We start from the raw sequence: 27,902 nt of genomic DNA on the forward strand, positions 1-27,902 counted from the left end.
GCAAAGCACCCCACGCACCCCGGACAATCTCTTTTCCACCTTGTTCCTTCAGGAAAAGTCTGAGGTCACGTACCAACCGACTCAAGAACACCTTCCCTGCTGCTGTCAGACTTTTGAATACACCTTTCTCTACCCCTTCTCTGTGACCGTAACACTGCATTCCACACTTTCCCCTTTCCTTCTTTATGAACGGTATGCTTTATCTGTACAGCACGCTAGAAACAATACTTTTCACTGTATCCCATTACATGTGACAATAATAAATGAAATATAAAATTGTGTTAGATCAGCCGTGTCCTTATTAAATGGGATAGCAGGATGGAAGGGCTGAATGGGCGAATCCTATTCCTATTGCGTCTGGTTTTAGGGGATTGATTGCTACAATCTGGTGTGTTTGGAACATGAAGATTTTGTAAAGATTACGGTGTGATATTGTTCAGAGAGTAAGAGCAGTGTGAGGCTCTGATCCGTTATTCCCCAATATTGACTGACGCCAGGTTCTTTAACCCTTTGTGGATTCAGGGACAGCCACACCTCCCACACACGGGGATCAATCGACTGGAGAATCCAGCGAGCAGTCATCCTCTGTCCCAGCCGGATCTCCAACCTCAGGTAACTGAATTCCGGGAACATTCCCACCGGAATGCTCATCCCACCCCCCACCGACAGTCGGAAAATCATTTCCTGGGACAGCATCGGAGCACATTCCAGATAGAGACGGAGGGAGTGAGTGAGAGGAGTGGAATGGAGTGAGTGAGCCGAGAAGGATTGAATAAGTGAAGGGAGTGGTATGTAGTGAGTGAGGGGAGCGGGGTCTAGTGAGTGAGGGGAGTGGGGTGAAGTGAATGCGGAGAGTGGCCTGGACTGTGAGCGGTGTGGAATTGGGGGAATGAGGGAGTGGGATTGAGAGAGTAAGCGGAGTGGGATCGAGGGGGCAAGGGGAGTGGGATCGAGGGGGCGAGGGGAGTGGGATCGAGGGGGCGAGGGGAGTGGGATCGAGGGGGCGAGGGGAGTGGGATCGAGGGAGCGAGGGGAGTGGGATCGAGGGAGCGAGGGGAGTGGGATCGAGGGAGCGAGGGGCGTGGGAATGAGGGAGCGAGGGGCGTGGGAATGAGGGAGCGAGGGGCGTGGGAATGAGGGAGCGAGGGGAGTGGGAATGAGTGAGCGAGGGGAGTGGAAATGAGTGAGCGAGGGGAGTGGGAATGAGTGAGTGAGCGGAGTGGGAATGAGCGAGCGAGGGGAGTGGGAATGAGCGAGCGAGGGGAGTGGGAATGAGCGAGCGAGGGGAGTGGGAATGAGTGAGCGAGGGGAGTGGGAATGAGCGAGCGAGGGGAGTGGGAATGAGTGAGCGAGGGGAGTGGGAATGAGTGAGTGAGCGGAGTGAGATTGAGTGAGCGAGGGGAAAGGGATGTAGGGAGCGAGGGGAGTGTGATCGAGCGAGCAAGGGGAGTGTAATCGAGGGAGCGAGGGGAGTGCGATCGAGGGAGCGAGGGGAGTGCGATCGGGGGAGCTGGATTGAGGGAGCCAGGGGGTTTGTCTGTTGGCGTAGAAGAAACAATCCTTCACACTGTATCCCATTACATGTGACAGTAATAAATGAAATATAAAATAGTGTTGGATCAGCCTTGTCCGAATTAAATGGGGTAGCAGGATGGAAGGGCTGAATGGGTAACTCTGTTCCTATTGCGTCTGGTTTTCGGGGATTGATTGCTACAATCTGGTGTGTTTGGAACGTGTATATTTTGTAAAGATTACGGTGTGATATTGTTCAGAGAGTAAGAGCAGTGTGAGGCTCTGTTCTGTTATTCCCCAATATTGACTGACGCCAGGTTCTTTAACCCTTTGTGGATTCAGGGACAGCCACACCTCCCACACACGGGGACCAATCGACTGGAGAATCCAGCGAGCAGTCATCCTGCGTCCCAGCCGGATCTCCAACCTCAGGTAACTGATTTCCGGGAACGTTCCCACCGGAATCCTCATCCCACCCCCCACCGACAGTCGGAAAATCATTTCGTGGGACAGCATCGCAGCACATTCTAGATAGAGACGGAGGGAGTGATTGAGAGGAGTGGAATGGAGTGAGTGAGCAGAGAAGGACTGAATGAGTGAAGGGAGTGGGATGTAGAGAGTGAGGGGGGGCGGGGTGTAGTGAGCGAGGGGAGCGGGATGCAGTGAGTGAGGGGAGTGGGGTGAAGTGAATGCGGAGAGTGGCCTGGACTGTGAGCGGTGTGGAATTGGGGGAATGAGGGAGTGGGATTGAGAGAGTAAGCGGAGTGGGATCGAGGGGGCAAGGGGAGTGGGATTGAAGGGGCGAGGGGAGTGGGATCGAGAGAGTAAGCGGAGTGGGATCGAGAGAGTAAGCGGAGTGGGATCGAGAGAGCGAGGGGAGTGGGATTGAAGGGGCGAGGGGAGTGGGATTGAGGGAGTGAGGGGAGTGGGATTGAGGGAGCGAGGGGCGTGGGAATGAGTGAGCGAGGGGAGTGGGAATGAGTGAGTGAGAGGATGGGATGGAGTGAGTGAGAGGAGTGGGATTGAGTGAGTGAGGGGTGTGGGATGGAGTGAGTGAGGGGTGCGGGATGGAGTGAGTGAGGGGAGTGGCATGTAGTGACTGAGGAGAGTGGGATAGAGTGAGTGACGGGAAGTGGGATGCACAAGTGAGGGGAGTGGGATGCAGTGAGTGAGGGAAGTGGGATTGTGTGAGTGAGGAGAGTGGGCTGGACAGTGAGGGGTGTGGAATTGTTGGAACGAGGGAGTAGCATTGGGGGAGCGAGGGGAGCGGGATTGAGGGAGAGAGGCGAGTGGGATTGAGGGAGCGAGGGGAGTGGGATTGAGGGAGTGGGATTGAGGGAGTGAGGCCAGTGGGAATGAGTGAGCAAGGGGAGTGGGATTGAGTGAGCGAGGGCAGTGGGAATGAGTGAGTGAGTGAGTGGAATGCCATGTAGAGAGCGAGGGGAGTGGGATGTAGTGAGTGAGGGGAGTGGGGTGATCTGAATGCGGAGAGTGGCCTGGATTGTGAGCGGTGTGGACTTGGGGGAATGAGGGAGTGGGATTGAGAGAGTAAGCTGAGTACCATCGAGTGAGCGAGGGGAGTGGGATTGAAGGGGCGAGGGTAGTGGGATTGAGGGGGCGATGGGAGTGGGATTGATGGAGCGAGGAGAGTTGGGTCGATGGAGCGAGGGGAGTGGGATTGAAGGGGCAAGGGAGTGGGATCGAGGGACCGAGGGGAGTGGGATCGAGGGACCGAGGGGAGTGGGACCGAGGGGAGTGGGATCAAGGGACCGAGGGGAGTGATATTACGGTGTGATATTGTTCAGAGTAAGAGCAGTGTGAGGCTCTGTTCTGTTATTCCCCAATATTGACTGACGCCAGGTTCTTTAACCCTTTGTGGATTCAGGGTCAGCCACACCTCCCACACACGGGGACCAATCGACTGGAGAATCCAGCGAGCAGTCATCCTCTGTCCCAGCCGGATCTCCAACCTCAGGTAACTGAATTCCGGGAACATTCCCATTGGAATCCTCATCCCACCCCCCACCAATAGTCGGAAAATCATTTCCTGGGACAGCACCGGAACACATTCCAGATTGAGAGGAGAGGGATTGAGTGACTGAGGGGATTGGGGTGTAGTGACTGAGGGGAGTGGGATGGAGTGAGGGGATTGGAATGCAGTGAGTTAAGGGACTGGGATGGATTGAGTGAGGTGAGAGGGATGGAGTGAGTGAGAGGAGTAGGCTGGATTGAGTGAGGGGATCGGGACACAGTGAGTGAGGGAAGTGGGTTGGAGTGAGTCACATGAGTAGGCTGGAGTGAGTGAGGGGAGTGGGATGTAGTGTTAGAGGGCTGTGGGGTGTAGTGAGTGAGGGGAGAGGGAGTGAGGTGAGTGGGATTGAGGGACTGAGTGAGCGAGGGGAGTGGGACTGAGTGAGTGAGGGGAGTGGGACTGAGTGAGCGAGGGGAGTGGGACTGAGTGGGCGAGGGGAGTGGGACTGAGGGAGCGAGGGGAGTGGGACTGAGGGAGCGAGGGCAGTGGGACTGAGGGAGCGAGGGCAGTGGGACTGAGGGAGCGAGGGCAGTGGGACTGAGGGAGCGAGGGCAGTGGGACTGAGGGAGCGAGGGCAGTGGGACTGAGGGAGCGAGGGCAGTGGGACTGAGGGAGCGAGGGCAGTGGGACTGAGGGAGCGAGGGCAGTGGGACTGAGGGAGCGAGGGCAGTGGGACTGAGGGAGCGAGGGCAGTGGGACTGAGGGAGCGAGGGCAGTGGGACTGAGGGAGCGAGGGCAGTGGGACTGAGGGAGCGAGGGCAGTGGGACTGAGGGAGCGAGGGCAGTGGGACTGAGGGAGCGAGGGCAGTGGGACTGAGGGAGCGAGGGCAGTGGGACTGAGGGAGCGAGGGCAGTGGGACTGAGGGAGCGAGGGCAGTGGGACTGAGGGAGCGAGGGCAGTGGGACTGAGGGAGCGAGGGCAGTGGGACTGAGGGAGCGAGGGCAGTGGGACTGAGGGAGCGAGGGCAGTGGGACTGAGGGAGCGAGGGCAGTGGGACTGAGGGAGCGAGGGCAGTGGGACTGAGGGAGCGAGGGCAGTGGGACTGAGGGAGCGAGGGCAGTGGGACTGAGGGAGCGAGGGCAGTGGGACTGAGGGAGCGAGGGCAGTGGGACTGAGGGAGCGAGGGCAGTGGGACTGAGGGAGCGAGGGCAGTGGGACTGAGGGAGCGAGGGCAGTGGGACTGAGGGAGCGAGGGCAGTGGGACTGAGGGAGCGAGGGCAGTGGGACTGAGGGAGCGAGGGCAGTGGGACTGAGGGAGCCAGGGCAGTGGGACTGAGGGAGCGAGGGCAGTGGGACTGAGGGAGCCAGGGCAGTGGGACTGAGGGAGCGAGGGCAGTGGGACTGAGGGAGCCAGGGCAGAGGGAGCCAGGGCAGTGGGAGCCAGGGCAGTGGGAGCGAGCGGATTGGGACTGAGGCAGCGAGGGGAGTGGGCTTGAGGCAGCGAGGGGAGTGGGCTTGAGGGAGTGAGGGGAGTGGGATTGGCTTGAATGAGCGAGGGGAGTGGGATTGATTTGAGTGGGGGGAGTAGGATTGATTTGAGTGAGGGTAATGGCACTGGGGGAGCGAGGGGAGTGGGACTTGGTGAGCGAGGGGAGTGGGATTGAGGGTGCGAGGGGAGTGGGATTGAGGGTGCGAGGGGAGTGGGATTGAGGGTGCGAGGGGAGTGGGATTGAGGGTGCGAGGGGAGTGGGATTGAGGGTGCGAGGGGAGTGGTATTGAGGGTGCGAGGGGAGTGGTATTGAGGGTGCGAGGGGAGTGGGATTGAGGGCGCGAGGGGCGTGGGATTGAGGGCGCGAGGGGAGTGGGATTGAGGGAGTGAGGGGAGTGGGGTGTAGTGACAGGAGTTAGTGTGCTGTGTGCAGAGTGCCGTGTGATTTAATGTCTCGTTGTGACACAGTTTCTGGGCACTGACTGATTGCGGGTGGAATAAATTGGGAAGTGTAAATTGGCCTGAATTTCCATTCCAAACAGATGAAGATTGGGATGATTTCTACTCTGTGATCTCCCATATCTCCCCCCTTGTCACAGATCCAGGGACAGCACCAACTCTGGGAGCCGAAGATAAATCCCAGCCGGAATCCACTGACCCAGCTTCCCGAATCCCGACAGAATCTCCAACCTCAGGTATCAAACTGCCACTAGACTGAGGGAGCGAGGGCAGTGGGACTGAGGGAGCGAGGGCAGTGGGACTGAGGGAGCGAGGGCAGTGGGAATGAGTGAGTGAGGGAGTGGAATGCCATGTAGGGAGCGAGGGGAGTGGGGTGATCTGAATGCGGAGAGTGGCCAGGACTGTTCGCGGTGTGGACTTGGGGGAATGAGGGAGTGGGATTGAGAGAGTAAACTGAGTGCCATCGAGTGAGCAAGGGGAGTGGGATTGAAGGGGCAAGGGTAGTGGAATTGAGGGGGCGATGGGAGTGGGATTGATGGAGCGAGGAGAGTTGGGTCGATGGAGCGAGGGGAGTGGGATTGAAGGGGCAAGGGAGAGGGACCGAGGGGCGTGGGATCGAGGGACCGAGGGGAGTGATATTACGGTGTGATATTGTTCAGAGAGTAAGAGCAGTGTGAGGCTCTGTTCCGTTATTCCCCAATATTGACTGACGCCAGGTTCTTTAACCCTTTGTGGATTCAGGGACAGCCACACCTCCCACACACACGGACCAATCGACTGGAGAATCCAGCGAGCAGTCATCCTCTGTCCCAGCCGGATCTCCAACCTCAGGTAACTGAATTCCGGGAACATTCCCATTGGAATCCTCATCCCACCCCCCCACCAATAGTCGGAAAATCGTTTCCTGGGACAGCACCGGAACACATTCCAGATTGAGAGGAGAGGGATTGAGTGACTGAGGGGATTGGGGTGTAGTGACTGAGGGGAGTGGGGTGTATTGAGTGAGGGGAGTGGGATGGAGTGAGGGGATTGGAATGCAGTGAGTTAAGGGACTGGGATGGATTGAGTGAGGTGAGAGGGATGGAGTGAGTGAGAGGAGTAGGCTGGATTGAGTGAGGGGATCGGGACACAGTGAGTGAGGGAAGTGGGTTGGAGTGAGTCACATGAGTAGGCTGGAGTGAGTGAGGGGAGTGGGATGTAGTGTTAGAGGGCTGTGGGGTGTAGTGAGTGAGGGGAGAGGGAGTTAGGGGAGAGGGAGTGAGGTGAGTGGGATTGAGGGACTGAGTGAGCGAGGGGAGTGGGACTGAGTGAGCGAGGGGAGTGGGACTGAGTGAGCGAGGGGAGTGGGACTGAGTGAGCGAGGGGAGTGGGACTGAGTGAGCGAGTGGAGTGGGACTGAGTGAGCGAGTGGAGTGGGACTGAGTGAGCGAGCGGAGTGGGACTGAGTGAGCGAGCGGAGTGGGACTGAGGGAGCGAGGGGAGTGGGACTGAGGGAGCGAGGGGAGTGGGACTGAGTGAGCGAGGGGAATGGGACTGAGTGAGCGAGTGGAGTGGGACTGAGGGAGTGAGGGGAGTGGGACTGGGAGCGAGGGGAGTGGTACTGAGTGAGCGAGGGGAGTGGTACTGAGTGAGCGAGGGGAGTGGTACTGAGTGAGCGAGGGGAGTGGGACTGAGGGAGCGAGGGCAGTGGGACTGAGGGAGCGAGGGCAGTGGGACGGAGGGAGCGAGGGCAGTGGGACGGAGGGAGCGAGGGCAGTGGGACGGAGGGAGCGAGGGCAGTGGGACGGAGGGAGCGAGGGCAGTGGGACGGAGGGAGCGAGGGCAGTGGGACGGAGGGAGCGAGGGCAGTGGGACGGAGGGAGCGAGGGCAGTGGGACTTGGTGAGCGCGGTCAGTGGGATTGAGGGCGCGAGGGGAGTGGGGTGTAGTGACAGGAGTTAGTGTGCTGTGTGCAGAGTGCAGTGTGATTTAATGTCTCGTTGTGACACAGTTTCTGGGCACTGACTGATTGCGGGTGGAATAAATTGGGAAGTGTAAATTGACCTGAATTTCCATTCCAAACAGATGAAGATTGGGATGATTTCTCCTCTGTGATCTCCCATATCTCCTCCCTTGTCACAGATCCAGGGACAGCACCAACTCTGGGAGCCGAAGATAAATCCCAGCCGGAATCCACTTCCCAAATCCCGACAGCATCTCCAACCTCAGGTATCAAACTGCCACTAGTGTATCCGAATTCGACATTTCCCAGACTTCCTGCCAGAATTTCCGACTGGCGTGAGCGGGTGTAGCGACCGAGGGGATTGGCAGATGGAGCTCCCCCTGGGAAATTTTGAGATTGTTGCGTTTAGAAGGGAGAATGAGATGGGGAATCATTATTGAAATGGAGAGAGGCTGCAGAAAGTTGCGGTACAAAGGGGGATTTGTGGGGGGAAGGGGAGGGAGGGAGGGTCACCGTCTCTGAGAGCCAGGATGCTGGGACATGGGGTCAGAAGCTCATAGAAACAGTGAGACACAGAAACCAGAAGCAGGAGGAGGCCATTCGGCCATTTGTGGGGGGGAAGGGGAGGGAGAGTCATCGTCTGGGTGAAGAAATTTCCATTCTTTTTGCAGTGTCCCAATAAACTAGAAAGGATTGTGTCAATGTAGCCCCAATCCCACCACACAAACCAACCTCCCATCCACTGACTCTGTCTACACTTCCCACTGCCTCGGGGAAAAGCAGCCGGCAGAATCAAGGACTCCACACACCCCGGACATTCTCTCTTCTACTTTCTTCCCACAGGAAAAATGATACAAAAGTCTGAGGTCTCGTACCAACCGACTCAAAAACAGCTTCTGCCCTGCTGCTGTCAGACTTTTGAATGGACCTACCTTGCATTAAGTTGATCTTTCTCTGCACCCGAGCTGTGGCTGTAACAGCACGTTCTGCACCCTCTCCTTTCCTTCGCTATGAACGGTATTCTTTTGATGTGCAAGAAACAATACTTTTCACTGAATCCCAATACATGTAACAATAATAAATATAAAATTGTGTTGGATCAGCCATGTCCTTATTAAATGGGATAGCAGGATGGAAGGGCTGAATGGGCGACTCATGTTCCTATTGCATCTGGATTTAGGGGATTGATTGCTACAATCTGGTGTGTTTGGAACATGAAGATTTTGTAAAGATTACGGTGTGATATTGTTCAGAGAGTAAGAGCAGTGTGAGACTCTGTTCCGTTATTCCCCAATATTGACTGACGCCAGGTTCTTTAACCCTTTGTGGATTCAGGGACAGCCACACCTCCCACACACGGGGATCAATCGACTGGAGAATCCAGCGAGCAGTCATCCTCTGTCCCAGCCGGATCACCAACCCCAGGTAACTGAATTCTGGGAACATTCCCACTGGAATCCTCATCCCACCCCCCACAGACAGTCGGAAAATCATTTCCTGGGACAGCATTGGAGCACATTCCAGATAGAGACGGAGGGAGTAAATGAGAGGAGTGGAATGGAGTGAGTGCGGGGAGTGGGATGGAGTGAGTGAAGAGTTTGGGATGTGTGAGGGGAGTGAAATGTCATGAGCGTGGGGAGAGGGGGGTACCGAGCGTGGGGAGAGGGGTGTAGCGAGCGTGGGCAGTGGGGTGTAGCGAGCGTGGGGAGAGGGGTGTACCGAGCGTGGGGAGAGGGGTGTAGCGAGCGTGGGGAGAGGGGTGTGGGGAGAGGGGTGTAGCGAGCGTGGGGAGAGGGGTGTGGGGAGAGGGGTGTAGCGAGTGTGGGCAGTGGGGTGTAGCGCGTGAGGGCAGTGGGGTGTTGCGCGTGAGGGCAGTGGGGTGCAGCGCGTGAGGGCAGTGGGGTGCAGCGCGTGAGGGCAGTGGGATTGAGGGAGTCGGGAGCGGGATTGAGGGAGTCAGGGGAGCGGGATTGAGGGAGTCGGGAGTGGGATTGAGGGAGTCGTGGAGTGGGATTGAGGGAGTCAGGGGAGCGGGATTGAGGGAGTCAGGGGAGCGGGATTGAGGGAGCCGGGAGCGGGATTGAGGGAGTCAGGGGAGCGGGATTGAGGGAGTCGGGAGTGGGATTGAGGGAGTCGTGGAGTGGGATTGAGGGAGTCAGGGGAGCGGGATTGAGGGAGTCAGGGGAGCGGGATTGAGGGAGTCAGGGGAGCGGGATTGAGGGAGTCAGGGGAGCGGGATTGAGGGAGTCAGGGGAGCGGGATTGAGGGAGTCAGGGGCGCGGGGTTGAGGGAGCGTTATTGAAATGGAGAGAGGCTGCAGAAAACTGTGGTACAAAGGAGGACTTGGCGGGAAGGGGAGGGAGGGAGGGTCATCGTCTCTGAGAGCCAGGATGCTGGGACACCGGGTCAGAAGCTCATGGAAACAGTGACACACAGAAACTAGAAACCGGAGGAGGCCATTCAGCCCTTTCAGCCTGCTCCGCCGTTCATTATGAATTCATGGCTGATCATCAAATTCAATATCCTGATTCACCCCCTGCTCCCTACCATGTCCCTCGATCCCTTTAGTCCCAAGAGGTATATCTAATTTCTTCTCAAAATCTCACAACGTTTTGGCCTCAACTACTTTCTGTAGGAGTGAATTCCTTACATTCACCACCCTCTGGGTGAAGAAATTTCCCCTCACCTCAGTCCTAAAAGGCTTGCCCCTTATCCTCAAACTATGACCCCCGCCCCCTTGTTGTGGACTCCCCCGACCATCGGGAACATTCTTTCTGAATCTACCCTGTCTCACCCTGTTAGGATTTTATAAGTTTCTATGAGATTCCCTCTCACTCTTCTAAACTCCAGTGAATACAATCCTAATCGACTTACTCTCTCCTCATATGACAGACCTGCCATCCCAGGAATCAGCCTGGTAAACCTTCACTGTGCTCCCTCTATAACAAGGACATCCTTCCTCAGATAAGGAGACCAAAACTGCACACAATACTCCAGGTGTGGCCTCGCCAACACCCTGTACAATTACAGCAAAACATCCCTGTTCCTCCCCTCAAATCCTCTCGCTGTGAAGGCCAACACACCATTTGATATGTTTCATGGTCTTCAGTAGATTCTTACCTCCAGATATTTTTTATTGAATTCAAATTCCACCATCTGCCGTGGTGGGATTCAAACCCGTGTCTCCCAAAACATCAGCTGAGTTTCTGGATTAATAGTCTCACGATAATACCAGTCTTAAAAGGTTTACCCCTTATCCTCAAACTATGACCCCCCCTCCCCCCCCCCTTGTTCTGGGCTCCCCCCCACCATTGGATACATTCTTTCTGAATCTACACTGTCTAACCCTGTTAGAATTTTGTAAATTTCTATGAGATCCCCTCTCACTCTTCTAAACTCGCAGGTGGAGGATGTGGTCAAGAAGGCGTATGGTGTACAGGCCTTCATTAATCGAGGGATTGAGTTTAGGAGTCGTGAGGTAATGCTGCAACTTTATAAGACCCTTGTCAGGCCTCACTTGGAGTACTGTGCGCAGTTCTGGTCGCCTCACTATAGGAAGGACGTAGAAGCTATTGAAAGGGTGCAGAGGAGATTTACAAGGATGTTGCCTGGATTGGGAGGCATGCCTTATGAAGATAGGTTGTGGGAGCTGGGACTCTTCTCCCTGGAGAGACGAAGGTTGAGAGGCGACCTGATAGAGGTTTATAAAATGTTGAGAGGAATAGATAGGGTGGATTCTCAGAGGCTATTTCCCCGGGTTGAAATGGTCGCTACGAGAGGACACAGATTTAAGGTGCGGGGAGGCAAGTACAGAAATGATGTCAGGGGTAAGTTTTTCACTCAGAGGGTGGGGAGTGAATGGAATCGGCTGCCGTCAGTGGTGGTGGAGGCAAACTCGCTGGGGTCTTTTAAAAGACTTCTGGATGAGTATATGAGAGTTAATGGGATTGGGGGCTATAGATAGGTCTATGGATTGGTAGGTATTGATGTGATTGGCACAACTCGTGGGCCGAAGGGCCTGTTTGTGCTCTAGTGTTCTATGTTCTATGTTCTAACTCCAGTGAATATAATCCTAACCGACTGAGACTCTCCTCATATGACAGACCTGCCATCCCAGGAATCAGCCTGGTAAACCTTCGCTGTGCTCCCTCTATAACAAGGAACATCCTTCCTCAGATACGGACACCTAAACTGCACACAATACTCCAAGTGTGACTCACCAATGACCTGTACAATTACAGCACAACATCCATATTCCTCTCCTCAAATCCTCTCACTGTGAAGGCCAACATACCATTTGATGCCTCGGGGCCAAGGACCCCACGCATTCTGGACAATCTTCCACGTTCTGTGTCAGGAAAAAGATAAAAAAGTCTGAGGTCATGTACTGACGACTCAAAAAATGCTTGTTCCCTGCTGCCATCAGAATTTTGAATACACCTTTCTCTACCCCTTATCTGTGACCGTAACACTGCATTCCACACTCTCTCCTTTCTTTATAAATGGTATGCTTTGCCTGTACAGCCAGCTGGATGCAATACTTTTCACTGAGTCCCAATAAATGTGACAATAGTAAATTAAGTATAAAATAGTGTTGGATCAGCCGTGTCCTTATGAAATGGGATAGCAGGATGGAAGGGCTGAATGGGCGACTCCTGTTTCTATTGCGTCTGGTTTTAGGGGATTGATTGCTACAATCTGGTGGGTTTGGAAGATGAACATTTTGTAAAGATTACGGTGTGATATTGTTCAGAGAGTAAGAGCAGTGTGAGGCTCTGTTCCGTTATTCCCCAATATTGACTGACGCCAGGTTCTTTAACCCTTTGTGGATTCAGGGACAGCCACACCTCCCACACACGGGGACCAATCGACTGGAGAATCCAGCAAGCAGTCATCCTCTGTCCCAGCCGGATCTCCAACTTCAGGTAACTGAATTCCGGGAACATTCCCACCGGAATCCTCATCCCACCCCCCACCGACAGTCGGAAAATCATTTCCTGGGACAGCACCGGAGCACATTCCAGATAGAGACGGAGGGAGTGATTGACTGAGGGGATTGGGGTGTCGTGACTGAGGGGATTGGGGTGTCGTGACTGAGGGGATTGGGGTGTCGTGACTGAGGGGATTGGGGTGTCGTGACTGAGGGGATTGGGGTGTAGTGACTGAGGGGATTGGGGTGTAGTGACTGAGGGGATTGGGGTGTAGTCACTGAGGGGATTGGGGTGTAGAGACTGAGGGGATTGGGGCGTAGTGAGTGAGTGGAGTGGGGTGTAGTGACGAGGGGAGTGGAATGGAGTGAGGGGACTGGAATGCAGTGAGTGAGGGGACTGGGATGGATCGAGTGAGGTGAGAGGGATGGAGTGAATGAGAGGAGTAGGGTGGAGTGAGTGAGGGAAGTGGGTTGAGTAAGTTACATGAGTAGGCTGGAGTGAGTGAGGGGAGTGGGATGTAGTGTTAGAGGGGGGTGGGGTGTCGTCAGTGAGGGGATTGGGATTGAGGGAGTGAGGTGAGTGGGATTGAGTGAGTGAGGGCAGTGGGACTGAGGGATCGAGGGCAGTGGGACTGAGGGATCGAGGGCAGTGGGACTGAGGGAGCGAGGGCAGTGGGACTGAGGGAGCGAGGGCAGTGGGACTGAGGGAGCGAGGGCAGTGGGACTGAGGGAGCGAGGGCAGTGGGACTGAGGGAGCGAGGGCAGTGGGACTGAGGGAGCGAGGGCAGTGGGACTGAGGGAGCGAGGGCAGTGGGGTGTAGTGACAGGAGTTAGTGTGCTGTGTGCAGAGTGCAGTGTGATTTAATGTCTCGTTGTGACACAGTTTCTGGGCACTGACTGATTGCGGGTGGAATAAATTGGGAAGTGTAAATTGGCCTGAATTTCCATTCCAAACAGATGAAGATTGGGATGATTTCTCCTCTGTGATCTCCCATATCTCCTCCCTTGTCACAGATCCAGGGACAGCACCAACTCTGGGAGCCGATGATAAATCCCAGTCGGAATCCACTGACCCAGCTTCCCGAATCCCGACAGAATCTTCAACCTCAGGTATCAAACTGCCGCTAGTTTATCCACATCCTTATTCCTCTCCTCAAATCCGCTCGCTCTGAAGGCCAACATACCTTTCTCTACCTCTTATCTGTGACCGTAACACCGCATTCCATACTCTCTCCTTTACTTCTTTATGAATAGTATACTTTGTCTGTATAGCAAGCTAGGAACAGTACTTCTCACTGTGTGATGAATCAAATTGTTGGATCAGCCATGTCCTTATTAAATGGGGTAGCAGGATTGAAGGGCTGAATGGGCGACTCCTATTCCTATTGTGTCTGGTTTTCGGGGATTGATTGCTACAATCTGGTGTGTTTGGAACATGAACATTTTGTAAAGATTACGGTGTGATATTGTTCAGAGAGTAAGAGCAGTGTGAGGCTCTGATCCGTTATTCCCCAATATTGACTGACGCCAGGTTCTTTAACCCTTGGTGGATTCAGGGACAGCCACACCTCCCACACACGGGGACCAATCGACTAGAGAATCCAGCGAGCAGTCATCCTCTGTCCCAGCCGGATCTCCAACCTCAGGTAACTGAATTCCGGGAACATTCCCACTGGAATCCTCATCCCACCCCCCACCGACAGTCGGAAAATCATTTCCTGGGACATCAGCGGAGCGCATTCCAGATAGAGACGGAGGGAGTGAGTGAGAGGAGTGGGATGGAGTGAGTGAGGGGAGAGGGATGGAGTGAGTGAGGGGAGAGGGATGGAGTGAGTGAGGGGAGAGGGATGGAGTGAGTGAGGGGAGAGGGATGGAGTGCGAGGAGTGGGGTGTAGTGAGTGAGGGCAGTGGGGTGTACAATGAACAACCCGGCACGGGAAACAGGCCCTTCAGCCCAACGACCCCGTGCCGCCATCTTAACAAAGCATTTTCCTACACCTACCTTGCCCCGTGTGTATGCGTATATAGGGTCAATTTGGTACACCAATCAGCCTAAGAGCGCATCTTTTGGGTGTGGGAGGAAACCAGAGCACCCGGAGGAAACCCACGCAACCACAGGGAGAATGTGCAAACTCCCACAGACACTGGCCCAAATCCATGCATCTGCACAGCTAGCAGTGATAGTCAGTGAGCTGTTGTGGTGCCCATCTGCAGGTCCAGGTTTAAGCACACGCAACAACGCGAAGTCCTGGGCCACTCTCGAAACATCCAAGAGCAGCCCACGCACGACCCTCTGTGTGCATGCCTCTCGCTAGACAACAAGGTGGACCGACACACCTGCGGATTAAAAGAGACAAAACATTAACATGTAGTATTACATTTCCAGTATCGTCCCGAGGCTCTGACCCTTTTTAAAACCGTCTCCTATAACCCTCCATCCCTGTTTCACTCATGTGCCTGTTTAAGTAAACCTTAAACAAGTCCAGTGTGCCTGCCTCCACCACCTTACTTGGTAGTGCATTCCATACCCCCACGACCCTCTGTGTGAAAAACCTCCCTCGAGTATCCAAATTATACTTCTCCCCCCTCACCCTTAGCTCGTGACCCCTCGTGATATTTGTCTCCAATCTCGGAAAAAGCCCGCCATTGTTGACTCTATCTATACCCTTCATTATTTTATACACCTCTATCAGATCCCCCCTTAATCTCCGTCTTTCTAAGGAGAAGAACTCCAGTTTACCCAATCTTTCCTCATAACCCAGTCCTTCCATACCAGGCAGCAGCTGGTAAACCTTCTCTGCACTCTCTCCAGGGTCTCCACGTCCTTCCGGTAGTAAGGTGACCAGAACTGGACTCAGTACTCCAAATGCAGTCTAACCAGCGTTCTGTACAACTGAAGCATTAGACGCCAGATCTTATACTCTATACCCCTTCCGATAAAGGCTAGCATTCCATAAGCTTTCTTCGCATGTAGTGAGCGAGGGCAGTGGGGTGCAGTGAGCGGGGGCAGTGGGGTGCAGTGAGAGAGGGGAGTGGGGTGCAGTGAGAGAGGGGAGTGGGATATGACAGTAGTGAATATCCACCGAGTGGGGCTCGTACTGTGGGGAGTGACGGTGATGTTCTGGGTTAATGTGGGAGACACAGAGAGTGATGGAGAATGGAGATGATATTAAACAGTCGGGACGAGGAGGTAAATTCTCTGCGAGGGATATTTCTCGATCGATGCTGCTTCCTACACTAAACCCTGGCTGTGTGGACCTTGCTGACGGTGTGTTGTGTTGTGTTTAGATTCTGGGTCCCAGACCATTAATGTGGAGATCTCTTCAATGACGGAACTGGACGATGACACAGCAAAGAAGGTGGCCGTGAGGAAGGTGAGAGTTTGTATTGTAGTGAGCTCAACACCAGAGAGAGAGAGAGGACCCCCACCCCCTCACTGTCAGCACTCACTGACTGCTGATTCCAGCTCACAATCATTAACCCTTGGGTCCCCTCTGTCCATTCTCGCCCCCATAACAAGAGGGGCTGAATGGCCTCACAGTTTTAATAACAGTCTCCAGATGGGCTGAATGGCCTACTGCTCTCACTCTCTCTGTCTTTCTCTGTTTTTCTCTCTGTATCTCTCTGTCTGTATCTCTCTCTCTCTCTATCTCTTTTCTCTTTTCTCTCTCTCTCTGTTTTTCTCTCTCTTTCTGTTTCTCTCTCTCTCTCTCTGTCTGTCTCTCTCTCTCTGTCTGTCTGTCTCTCTCTGTCTGTCTCTCTCTCTCTGTCTGTCTCTCTCTCTCTGTCTGTCTCTCTCTCTCTGTCTGTCTCTCTCTCTGTCTCTCTCTCTGTCTCTCTCTCTCTCTCTCTCATCCTTTTTCCTGTGTCCTTTCCAGGTGCAGCAGATGTTCCAGGATCAGTGTCCAAAGCAGCTGATCGATTGGGATCAGGTGGAGGTCCAGTGCTGGGATGTGGACGAGCCGGATCCCTGATGGAGATCACCCTGTGAGCGAGCAACCGGATCCCGTGATCCGGTCTGGGTGTGATTCCCAGATCGCTCCAGGACCGTTCGACCTTAATCTCAGCTCGTTTCCCGCAAGTACAGGGTTCATCTCCAATGAGAAGTGTGTGAGAGTTAAAGCTATATTTACTGTGTGTTAGGCTGCAGGGTGTGGGAGCTTGAAGCATTTGTTTCTGATCGCTTTCAGGAGGGAATTAAAGTCCTGTTTTGTAAAGAATGCCTGCTGCTCAGTTGGAACCAGACTGACCCTCCAGTTGTGTCCCGTTCCGGGGTGTTCGGGTTCTCCCCTGACTGAGGGAACTGGATGAAAGATCTCCCATTGCGTCTGGCCCTTTGAGATTCAGGGAGTTGTCAGCACTGATATCAGAGACAAGGGCTGGCCCCGTGGCACAGTGGGTTATCACTGCAGCCTCACAGCGCCAGGGACCTGGGTTCGATTCCCAGCCTCGGGTCACTGTCTGTGCAGAGACTGCACGTTCCCCCTGTGTCTGCGTGGGTTTCCTTTGGTTTCCTCCCACGGTTTCCTCATGCTAAATTCTCCCTCAGTGTAACCCAAACAGGCACCGGAGTGTGGCGACTAGGGGATTTTCACAGCATCTTCATTGTGGTGTTAATGTAAGCCTACCCGTGACACAATTAAGGAAACTTTAAGCTTGAAGGACCCCAGACAGCCCCTATGGAAGGTGAAACATCTCCGATATCCCCACTTGAATGGAGGTTTGTGTAGAATGGAGAAATGATTCAACACTGACATTGAACAGGGTCAGAGAGAGAGAATGAATGAGAGAAAGAGGGAGGGAGAGATAGACAGAGAAGAGAGAGGGATGGTGAGATAGGCAGAGAGAGGCACAGAAAGAGAAAATCAAAGAGAGAGAGATAGACAGAGAGTGAGAGATGATGAGATCGGCAGAGAGAGAGGGGGAGAGAGAGCGAGAGGCAGAGATACAGGGAGAGGAGAGGGGCGGAGAGAGAGAGATAGAGTCATTGAGGTTTACAGAGTGGAAACAGGTCCTTCAGCCCAACTTGTCCATGCCGCCCTTTTTTTAAACCCCTAAGCTAGTCCCAGTTGCCCGTGTTTGGCCCATATCTCTGAATACCCATCTTACCCATGCAACTGTCTAAATGCTTCTTAATGGACAAAATTATTCCCACCACTACTACTGCCTCTGTTAGCTTGTTCCAGACACAGAGAGAGAACGTCAGAGAGAAGGAGAGTCAGAGACAGAGATAGTCAGAGAAGCAGAGAGAGGGAGAGACCGAGAGAGAAAGAAAGAGTCAGAGAGAAAGAGAGAGAGGGGCAGAGACAGAGAGATTGAGAGAGGAGAGGGACAAATGAAACAAATCCTCTGATTAGTTTTGAATATTAGTGATGTCTGAGCAGAGGACAAATGATTTAGAGAATGACCGTTCATCTGAGTCCGGATATCTGGTTGCTGCTTTATAAAACTCTGCTCAGGCCGCACTTATAGACTCTCGCGTTTGATTCTAATCACCACATCACAGGGAAGGGTGTGCCAGCTTTGGAGAGGGTGCAGAAGAGGTTTCCCAGGAATACTGTCTGGATTAGAGGGTGGGAGCAATAAGGGGAAGCTGGACAAACTCGGGCTGTTATCTCTGGAGCAGAGAAGACCTGATGGAGGTGTATAAGATTATGAGGGACATGGACAGAGTGGATAGGGAGCAGCTGTTCCCCTGAGTTGAAGGGTCTGTCACGGGGTGGGGGCCAGAGAGTCAAGGTGAGGGGGGAGAGACTAGGTTTATTACTCTGAAGTTCTGCCTTTTGAGAATATATCTTTCTCTGGAAACCGTTGTCTGGAGCTGTGACTGGAGGTGTTAAAAGTCTGGAAATCCAACATCCGCGTGGGCATATTGGTCTTCATTGCTTACTGGTTCTGAAGAAGCGATTTACGTCTGTGAGGAAATACTGATAAATTGGAACAACAGAGATAGCTTGCTGTTAAGAATTGCGCTTTGTCATGTTTAAGTTCTTTAACTGGTGAAAGTGAGGCTAATTCTTTTTCTTATATGCTAATTGTGATCTTAAATAAACTTTGTTTGGTCAAAGCTCCCTAGTGGGTCAATTGAATCAAACCTGGATTGAAACAACTTACTCTCACCCGAACGCCCGAATCAAAAGTAAAAGTTGGGCTGTAGGCTAACTTCAGAATGTGCCCGAGAATTCCTGATCTGGTCACTAAAAGGGGTCGTTTATTGCTTGCTATCTGAGGTCTCCTTGTGCCATTGCAGAAGGAGACAGGGTAAGATCCCAGCAATGGAAGACACCTCCCCCCCCCCAAAAAAAGGCAGAAGACGGACGCTAGACGTAGGGATATCCTTCTGTGAATCCAGGGAGGTATTTGAATTCTGGGTGCGTGCATCGGTACTCGGTTCCACTCTGCTGTTTTCCCATGACTGAGAGAGTGCAGTATCCCGTCCTGAATCACACAAGAGGGGTGAGTTTTCTCATTCATCCGTGGGACACGGGTGTCGCTGGCTGGACAGCATTATTGTCCATCCGTAGTCGTCCTTGGAGGGCAGTTGAGAATCAACCACATTGCTGTGGTTCTGGAGTTACATGTAGGCCAGAGCAGGGTAAGGATGGCAGATTTCCTTCCCTAAAGGGACATTAGTGAACCAGATGGGTTTTTCCAACAATCGACAATGCTCATCAGTAGACTCTTAATTTTTTTCATTGAATTCAAATTCCAACATCTGCCTTGGAGGGATTTGAACCCGCGTTCCCCAGAATATTCACAGAGTTTCTGGGTTGATAGTCTAGCGATAATACCACGAAGCCATCACCTTGTGTGCTTCAGTCGAGCAGGTGAACATGTAAATACTTCTCCAATGTTGTGAGGGTCTCTGTCTCCACCACCCGTCAGGGCAGCCAGTTCGAGACTCCCACCATCCTCTGACCGAACGAGTTTTTCCTCACATTCTCCTTAAGTATAAACTTTTTTAAGTTTAAAGTTTTAATTTGTTGAACCAGATAGGTTTTCTCTGACAATGGTTTCATTGTTGTTTGTAGCTTCTTCATTCCAGATTTCTTTTTGTTGAATTCAAATTTCACCACCTGCCGTGGTGAGATTTGAACCCAGGTCCCCAGCTGAGTTTGTGCATTAATAGCCCAGCGATAAGACCACTAGGCCATCACCTCCCCATTAATTGACCCAGTTTCGAATGACTTTCCAAGCACCAGTTGACAAAAAGAAACGTCATCTTCATAATTTCGCAGCACCATCTTTCATCCTGGCGACTGCCCGATCTGACCATCGAAACGTGCATGATCCAACCATGCACGTAGTCAGCAGGAGACTCATCCCTGACCGTCATTCCACTGGAAAACACTGGGAACCTCGTCAGGGCTCTTCTCAGTTGATCAGTTTGTTCAATAACTTGGTCGTTGCTGTGAAAGGATATCTCAGTGCCTTCTTGAGCTGCTCTCTGAACTTGGACTGAGCCACCCCATAAATAATGTGTTTGTGCAGCAGTTCAAATTCTGCAACATGTAGCCCACTTGCTGCAACGTGTATTCTGAATAGGTGTAGGAAACAGACCCTTTGCTTTTAGTGTATAAGAAATTGATCACAAATTTCTCTATCTTTCTCTCTGTCTCTGTCGGGTATGCTGCAAAAGGTTAGGGTGCACGGAGTTCGGGGTGAGGTGTTAGCGTGGATTGAGGATTGGTTGTCTAACAGGAAGCAGAGAGTTGGAATCAGTGGGTGCTTTTCTGGTTGGCAGTTGGTGGTCGGTGCTGGGGCCTCAACTGTTTACCATTTACATAGACGACGTGAAGGAAGGGGCTGAGTATAGGGTGACAAAATTTGCTGATGATACGAAGATGAGTGGAAAAGCAATTTGCGTGGGAGGCACGGAAAGTCTGCAGAGAGATTTGGATAGGCTGAGTGAGTGGGTGAGGACCTGGCAGATGGAGTATAATGTTAGCAAATGTGAGGTTATCCACTTTGGCAGGAATAATAGTAGGAGGGATTACTATTTAAAGGGTGAAAAGCTGCAGCATGCTACGGTGCAGAGGGACCTGGGGGTCCTTGTGCACGAATCGCAAAAACCCAGTCTGCAGGTGCAGCAGGTGATCAAGAAGGTGAATGGGATGCTGGCCTTTATAGCGAGGGGGATAGAATATAAAAGCAGAGAGGTCTTGCTGCAACTGTACAGGGCACTGGTGAGGCCGCAGCTGGAGTACTGTGTGCAGTTTTGGTTGCTGCATTTACGAAAGGATATATTGGCCTTGGAGGGAGTGCAGAGGAGGTTCACCAGGCTGATACCGGAGATGAGGGAGTTAGCTTATGAGGAGAGATTGAATAGACTGGGCCTGTACTCGTTGGAGTTTCGAAGGCTGAGGGGGGTCTTATAGAGACGTATAAGATAATGAAGGGGCTGGATAGGGTAGAGGTAGAGAGACTTTTCCTGCTTAGAAAGGATAGCAGGACTAGAGGGCACAGCCTCAAGATAAGGGGTGGTGGGGGGCAGTTTAGATCGGAGTTGAGGAGGAACTTCTTCACTCAAAGGGTGGTGAGTCTCTGGAATTCTCTGCCCATTGAAGGCTACCTCGCTGAATATATTTAAGTCACGGGTAGATAGGTTTCTGATAGACAAGGGAATTAAGGGTTATGGGGAGAAAGCGGGAAAGTGGAACTGAGCCACTTCAGATCAGCCATGATCTTATTGAATGGCGGGGCAGGCTCGAAGGGCTGGATGGCCCACTCCTGCTCCTATTTCTTATGTATTGATCCGAAGCAAATCTCACCCACAGATTTACACAGCGACTATTATTTTAGTCACTTTCCTGGACTGCTGCAAGAAATTAGGTAATGGATTTTCTCGGCCAGTCGTATGGGCAAAATCATAAGAAATAGGAGCAGGAGCAGGCCGCCTAAGCCTTTCGAGCCTGGTCATCCTCAGTGTGAGTTGAAATGTCGGGGAGATTTACCGACAATCCCTCAGTTTTAAAGCCTGAGACAACACACTGGTGAAATGCTGCTGTCTACATCTTGTGGGAGGGGTTTGGGAATAATGATGTTGCAACCTTGTTTAGCTTGCAATGTATCTGTGATTAATTAAAGCCTAACAGCCTGTTAATGCCCTACAATAACAAAACCAGTTCGTTTGTGAACGGATTCACCACAGCTGAACAATCCTAATCATATTTATTCACACTGGTAGATTTATTATTGTCACCTGTACTGGGAGACAGTGAAAAGTATTGTTTCTCATGTTCTCTTTTACTCCGCAGGTGCGTCGGTCCACCTTGTTGTCTGACGAGGGGCGTACACGCGGTGGGTCGTGAGTGGGCTGCTCTTGGATGTTTCGAGAGTAGCCTAGTACTTCGCGTCATTTGTGTACGCTTAAACTGGACCATCTGACGGGCAACACGACAGCTCAGTGACTATCGCTGTTTGCTGTGCAGATACATGGATTTGGGCCGGTGTCCGTGGGAGTTTGTGCATTCTCCCCGTGCTTGCGTGGGTTTCCTCCGGGTGCTCCGGTTTCCTCCCACACCCCAAAGATGTGCTATTAGGCTGATTGGTGTAACAAATTGTCCCTAAATTATTCTCCCCTCAATCTGGTTTCCAATGTGGGTACCATAAGCATAGACATGGGTCAAGGGTGGAAGAGGAAAAGCACATTGTTAAAATGGCAGCACGGGCTCGTTGGGCCAAAGGGCCTGTTTCCTGTGCTGTGTTGTTCTTTGTACAGACCGTTCATAGAGAAGGAAAGGGCAGAGTGCAGCATGTAGTGTTACAGTCACAGCTAGAGTTTAAAGAAAGATTATATTAATATTTGATTTATTGTTGTCACCTATTTATATAAAGTGAAAAGTATTGTTTCTTGCGTGCCATACAGACAAAGCATACTGTTCATAGTGAAGGTAAGGACAGAGTGCAGAATGTAGTGTTACAGTCATAGGTAGTGTGTTCAGGAAGATTAAATTAATATTTGATTTGATTTATTGTTGTCACCTATTGATATACAGTGAAAAGGGCATTAGCTATAATGCCCTCCACACCAGGCAACGTCCTGGTAAATCTTTTCTATTCCCTCTCCAAAGCCTCCACATCCTTCTGGTAGTGTGGTGACCAGAATTGAACACCATATTCCAAGTGCGGCCTCACCAAGGTTCTGTAAAGCTGCAACATGACTTGCCAATTTTTAAACTCAGTGCCCCGGACAATGAAGGCAAGCGTGCCGTATGCCTTCTTGACTACCTTCTCCACCTGCGTTGCCACTTTCAGTGACCTGTGTACCTGTACGCCCAGATCCCTCTGCCTATCAATAGTCTTAAGGGTTATAAATGGTATACTTTGCATAGCGCACAAGAAACAAAATTTTCAATGTGTTGCAATACATGTGACAAGAATAAATCAAATAGTCAACTGATTTTTCTCTATGCCCTAGCTGTGACTGTATCACTACATTCTGCACCTTCTCCCCTCTGTACTTTATGAACAGTATGCTCTGTCAATATAGCGCACAAGAAACAATATTTGTCATTGTATCCCATACATGCGACAAGAATAAATCAAATCAAATCACTACACTCTGCACTCTCTCCTTTCCTTCTCCCCATCTGCACTCTATGAACGGTATGCTTTATCTGTACAGCACGCAAGAAACAAGATGGAAATAGAGGGATATGATCCCCGGAAGGGTAGGGGGTTTTAGTTCAGTCAGGCAGCACGGTCAGTGCAGGCTTGGAGGGGCTGAAGGGCCTGTTCCTGTGCTGTAATTTTCTTTGTTCTTTTGTACACAGCGGCGAAGGAAAGGAGAGGCTGCAGAACGCAGTGTTACAGTCACAGCTAGCGTGTGGAGAAAGATCAGCTTAATATTTGATTTATTATTGTCACGTGTATTGGGATACAGTGAAAAGTATTGTTTCTTGCGCGCTATACAAAGCATACTGTTCATAAGAGCATAAGAAATAGGAGCAGGAGTAGGCCATCTAGCCCTTCGAGCCTGCCCCGCCATTCAATAAGATCCGTCGTGGCTCAGTTCCACTTTCCCGCCTTCTCCCCATAACCCTTAATCCCCTCGCTTATCAAAAACCCATCAACCCGCGTCTTAAAAATATTTAGCGATTTATTATTATTTTGATTTATTATTGTCACGTGTATTGGGATACATTGAAAAGTATTGTTTCTTGCGCGCTATACGGACAAAGCATACCGTTCATAGTGAAGGAAAGGAGAGGGTGCAGAAGGTAGTGTTACAGTCACAGCGAGAGTGTAGAGAAAGATCAACTTAATATTTGATTTATTATTGTCACGTGTATTGGGATACAGTGAAAAGTATTGTTTCTTGTGCGCTATACAGACAAGGCATACCGTTCATAGAGTACATGGGGAGAAGGAAAGGAGAGGGTGCAGAATGTAGTGTTACAGTCACAGCTAAGGTGTAAAGAAAGATCAACTTAATATAAGGTAGGTCCATTTAAAAGTCTGATGGCAGCAGGGAAGAAGCTGTTCTGGGGTTGATTGGGAGGTGTCCTCAGACCTCTGTATTTTTTAGATGGCGCAGTGGGTTTGCACTGCTGTTTCACAGCACCAGGGACCCAGGTTCAATTCCCGGTCTCAGGTCACTGTGTGGAGTCTGCACGTTCTCCTTGTGTCTGCGTGGGTTTCCTCCGGTAGCTCTGGTTTCCTCCCACAGTCTGAAAAACGTGCTGGTTAGGGTGCATTGGCCGAGCTAAATTCTCCCTCAGCGTAACCCGAACAAGAGTGTGGCGACGGGGGACTTTCACATTGTGATGTTAATGTAAGTCTACTTGTGACACTAATAAATAAACTTTAAACTTATCTGAAAACAGCCTTTTCCCAAAGGAAGAAGGTGGAAGAGAGAATGTCCGGGGTGCGTGGGGCCCTTGATTATGCTGGCTGCTTTTCCCCGAGGTAGCCCGAAGTGTAAACAGAGACAATGGACGGGAGGCTGGTTTATGTGATGGGACTGGGCTACATTCTCAACCCTTTGTAGTTCCTTGCGGTCTTGGTCAGAGCAGGAGCCCATACCAAGTTGTGATACGTCCGGAAAGGATGCTTTCTGTAAAAAATTGGTGAGAGTTGGAGCAGACATGCCAATTTCCTCAGCCTCCTGAGAAAATAGAGGCGTTGATGGGGCTTTCTTAGCTATAGTGTCGGCGTGGAGGGGACCAGGACAGGTTGTTGGTGATCCGGACACCTAAAAACTTGAAGCTCTCGACCATTCTTTCTTCATCATCCCCGTTGATGTAGACAGGGGCATGTTCTCCACTCCGCTTCCTGAAGTTGATGACAATCCCATGGGAGAGTAGGGGCGATATTCTTTCCGCAGTGATTCTGCTGACTCAAACACCATCAGTCCATCGAACTGATGTTGTATCAGTGATGGGGTCCTGGTCCCCTGTTACCTCTCCTTTACTCTCACAGTCCTGTCTCCTGCTGTGTGAACCTATACGTTTTAACGTCTGATCATGAATAACAACCCCATGTCAACTGTGAGTGCTTAAGTTCAGTTTTCTTACCTGACACTTCCGTACAGAGATCTAGAAACATAGAAACTGGAAGCAGGAGGAGGCCATTCGACCCTTCAAACCTGCTCCGCCGTTCATTACGATCGTGGCTGATCCTAGAGTGCTAAAGTGCAGAAGTAGGCCATTTGGCCCATCGAGTCTGAGCGACCTCAATCCCACCCACGCCCAATCCCCATAACCCCATGCACTTATCCTACCTAGTCCCCCTGACACTAAGGGGCAATTTAGCACGGCTAATCTAGCGAACTCGCACATCGTTGGACACCAAGGGGCAATTTAGCATGGCCAATCCACCCAGCCTGCACATCTTTGGACACCAAGGGGCAATTTAGCGTGGCCAATCCACCCAACCTGCACATCGTTGGACACCAAGGGGCAATTTAGCGTGGCCAATCCACCCAATCTGCACATCTTTGGACACCAAGGGGCAATTTAGCGTGGCCAATCCACCCAACCTGCACATCTTTGGACACCAAGGGGCAATTTAGCGTGGCCAATCCACCCAACCTGCACATCTTTGGACACCAAGGGGCAATTTAGCGTGGCCAATCCACCCAACCTGCACATCGTTGGACACCAAGGGGCAATTTAGCGTGGCCAATCCACCCAATCTGCACATCTTTGGACACCAAGGGGCAATTTAGCATGGCCAATCCACCCAACCTGCACATCTTTGACTGTGGGAGGAAGTCAGAGCACCCAGGGGAAACCCAGGAGAATGTGCAAACTCCACACACACACTGACCTGAGACTGGAAATCAAAGCTGGGTCCCTGGCGCTGTTAGATCATCAAATTCAATATAAGATACAGGAACAGAATACAGGAACAGAATTAGGCCATTCGGCCCATCGGGTCCGCTCCGCCATTCGATCATGGCTGATATGCTCCTCATCCCCATTTTCCTGCCATCTCCCAATAACCCTTCAACCCATGACCAATTAAAAATCTGTCTAAATCCTTCCTAAATTTACTCACCGCACTTTGGGGTAGTGAATTCCACAGATTCAGAACCCTTTGGGAGAAGTAGCTTCTCCTCAACTCTGTTTTAAATTTGCTGCCCCTTATCCTAAGACGAGGATTTCTCATCCTAGAATGTCCCACCAGTGGAAGCTACTTTATCCGTACCTTTTATCATCTTCTATATTTCAATTTGATCTCCCCTCATTCTTCTAAATCCCAGAGAGTAATATCCCGATCCCTCCCTTCCCCCCGCCATATCCCTCGATCCCTTCAGCCCCAAGAGGTGTACCGAATTTCTTTTTGAAATCTCACAACGTTTTGGCCTCAACTACTTTCTGTGGGAGCGAATTCCACAGACTCACCACCCTCTGGGTGAAGAAATTTCCCCTCACCTCAGTCCTAAAAGGTTATCCTCAAACTGTGACCCCCTAGTTCTGGACTCCCCCCACCATCAGGAACATTCTCTCTGAATCTATCCTGTCCAACCCTGTTAGAATTTTATAAGTTTCTGTCAGATCCCCCTCTCCCTCTTCTAAACTCCAATGAATATAATCCTAACCAACTTAGTGTCTCCTCATATGACAGACCTGCCATCCCAGGAATCAGCCTGGTAAACCTTCACTGTGCTCACTCTATAACAAGGACATCCTTCTCTCAGATAAGGACACCAAAACTGCACACAGTACTCCAGGTGTGGTCTCACCAACACCCTGTACCATTGCAGAAGAAGAACTTGTCAAACTCAAACTTACGACTGCGAGAAGCAAGAACACAGAACAGCGCAGCACAGGAACAGGCCCTTCGGCCCTCCAAGCCTGTGCTGATCATGGTGCCCTAACTCAAGTAAAAATCCTTTTGCCTTCCTCAGTCCACGTTCCTCTACACCCTCCCTATTCACGCACCCATCCAAATGCCTCTTAAATGTGCCTGCTTCCCCCACCTCCTCTGGCAGTGTGTCCCAGGCACCCTCCACTCACTCTCTGCATAAGAAAACCTCCCCCGCGCTTTGTCCCTCTCACCTTGAACCTGTGCCCCCCGCCCCCCTCCGTGTAATTGACACTTCCACCCTGGGGGGAAAAAAAGCCCACTGATTATCCAGCCTGTCTACGCCTCTCATCATTTTGTAGACCTCTATCGGGTCTCCCCTCCGTCTTTCCAGTGAAAGCGATCCCAGTTTATCCAACCTCTCCTCATAGCCAACACCCTGGAGACCAGGCAACCCCCTGGCGCGCCTTCTCTCCAAGGCTTCCACGTTCCTTCTGGTCGTGAGGCGACCAGAACGGCGCGTCGTACTCCAAATGCAGCCTGATCGAGGTTTTATACAGCTGCAACATGACTCCCCAACTCTTGTACTCAATGTCCTCCCTGTAATGGGGGCGACCAGAACTTCACGCAGTAAAGAACCAAGAACAATACAGCACAGGGAACAGGCCCTTCGGCCCTGCTGTCCCGATTGTGATACCCCTGCCTTAACTAAAACCGTACGCACTTACAGAGTCCGTAACCTTCCATTCCCACCCTATTCATGTGTCTGTCTCATTGCCCCTTAAAGGACGCTATCGTACCTGCTCCCACCGCCTTCCCGGGTAGCGCCTTCCAGGTATTCACCACCTTCTGTGTAAAATAAAACTTGCCTCTCGCGTCTCCTCTAAACTTCTCCCCACGCACCTTCAACCTGAGTACTTGGCTCTTCTACCCCAGGAAAGAACATCTGACTGTCCACTCTGTGCACGCCCCTCATAATCTTGTAAAACTCTCACCAGGCCGCCCCCTCAACCTCAGTGGCTCCAGTGAGAACAAACCGAGTCTCTCCAACCTCTCCTAGTAGCTAATACCTCCCCCCCACCCCCACCCCCCCCCCCCCCCCCACCCAAGCCTCCTCCTCCCACCCCCGCCTCCTCCTCCCAGAGCAAGGCAACATCTTCCGTACCCTCTCCGGAGCCCCCACATCCTTCTGGGAGTGTGGCGACCAGAATGGTGCACAGTATTCTAAATGAGGCCTAACTAAGGTTCTGTGCATGACCCGCCAATTTTTATACTCGATGCCCAGGCCGATGAAGGCGAGCGTGCCTTCTGGCCTTATTGACCACCTGCGCTGCCGTCCTAATGG

At 51.8% G+C, this 27,902-nt stretch overlaps 1 protein-coding gene across 1 annotated transcript in view; it reads left to right on the forward strand.

Moving 5' to 3' along the window:
- LOC145338906 (uncharacterized) overlaps positions 1-18,365 on the forward strand; it is a 105,863-nt gene extending 87,498 nt beyond the window's left edge. The window contains exons 9-15 of the mRNA XM_080183301.1: positions 5,574-5,669; positions 6,175-6,264; positions 8,710-8,799; positions 13,319-13,414; positions 13,861-13,950; positions 15,593-15,678; positions 16,183-18,365. Of these exons, the coding sequence (XP_080039427.1) occupies positions 5,574-5,669; positions 6,175-6,264; positions 8,710-8,799; positions 13,319-13,414; positions 13,861-13,950; positions 15,593-15,678; positions 16,183-16,278 (644 nt within the window). The 3' untranslated portion in view covers positions 16,279-18,365. The remainder of the gene's footprint in view (positions 1-5,573; positions 5,670-6,174; positions 6,265-8,709; positions 8,800-13,318; positions 13,415-13,860; positions 13,951-15,592; positions 15,679-16,182) is intronic.
- The last annotated feature ends 9,537 nt before the right edge of the window (positions 18,366-27,902 follow it).

The sequence above is a fragment of the Carcharhinus amblyrhynchos genome, unplaced genomic scaffold (genome assembly GCF_965287045.1).
Source record: "Carcharhinus amblyrhynchos unplaced genomic scaffold, sCarAmb.v2.hapA chromosome_233, whole genome shotgun sequence".
Lineage (NCBI taxonomy): Eukaryota > Metazoa > Chordata > Chondrichthyes > Carcharhiniformes > Carcharhinidae > Carcharhinus > Carcharhinus amblyrhynchos.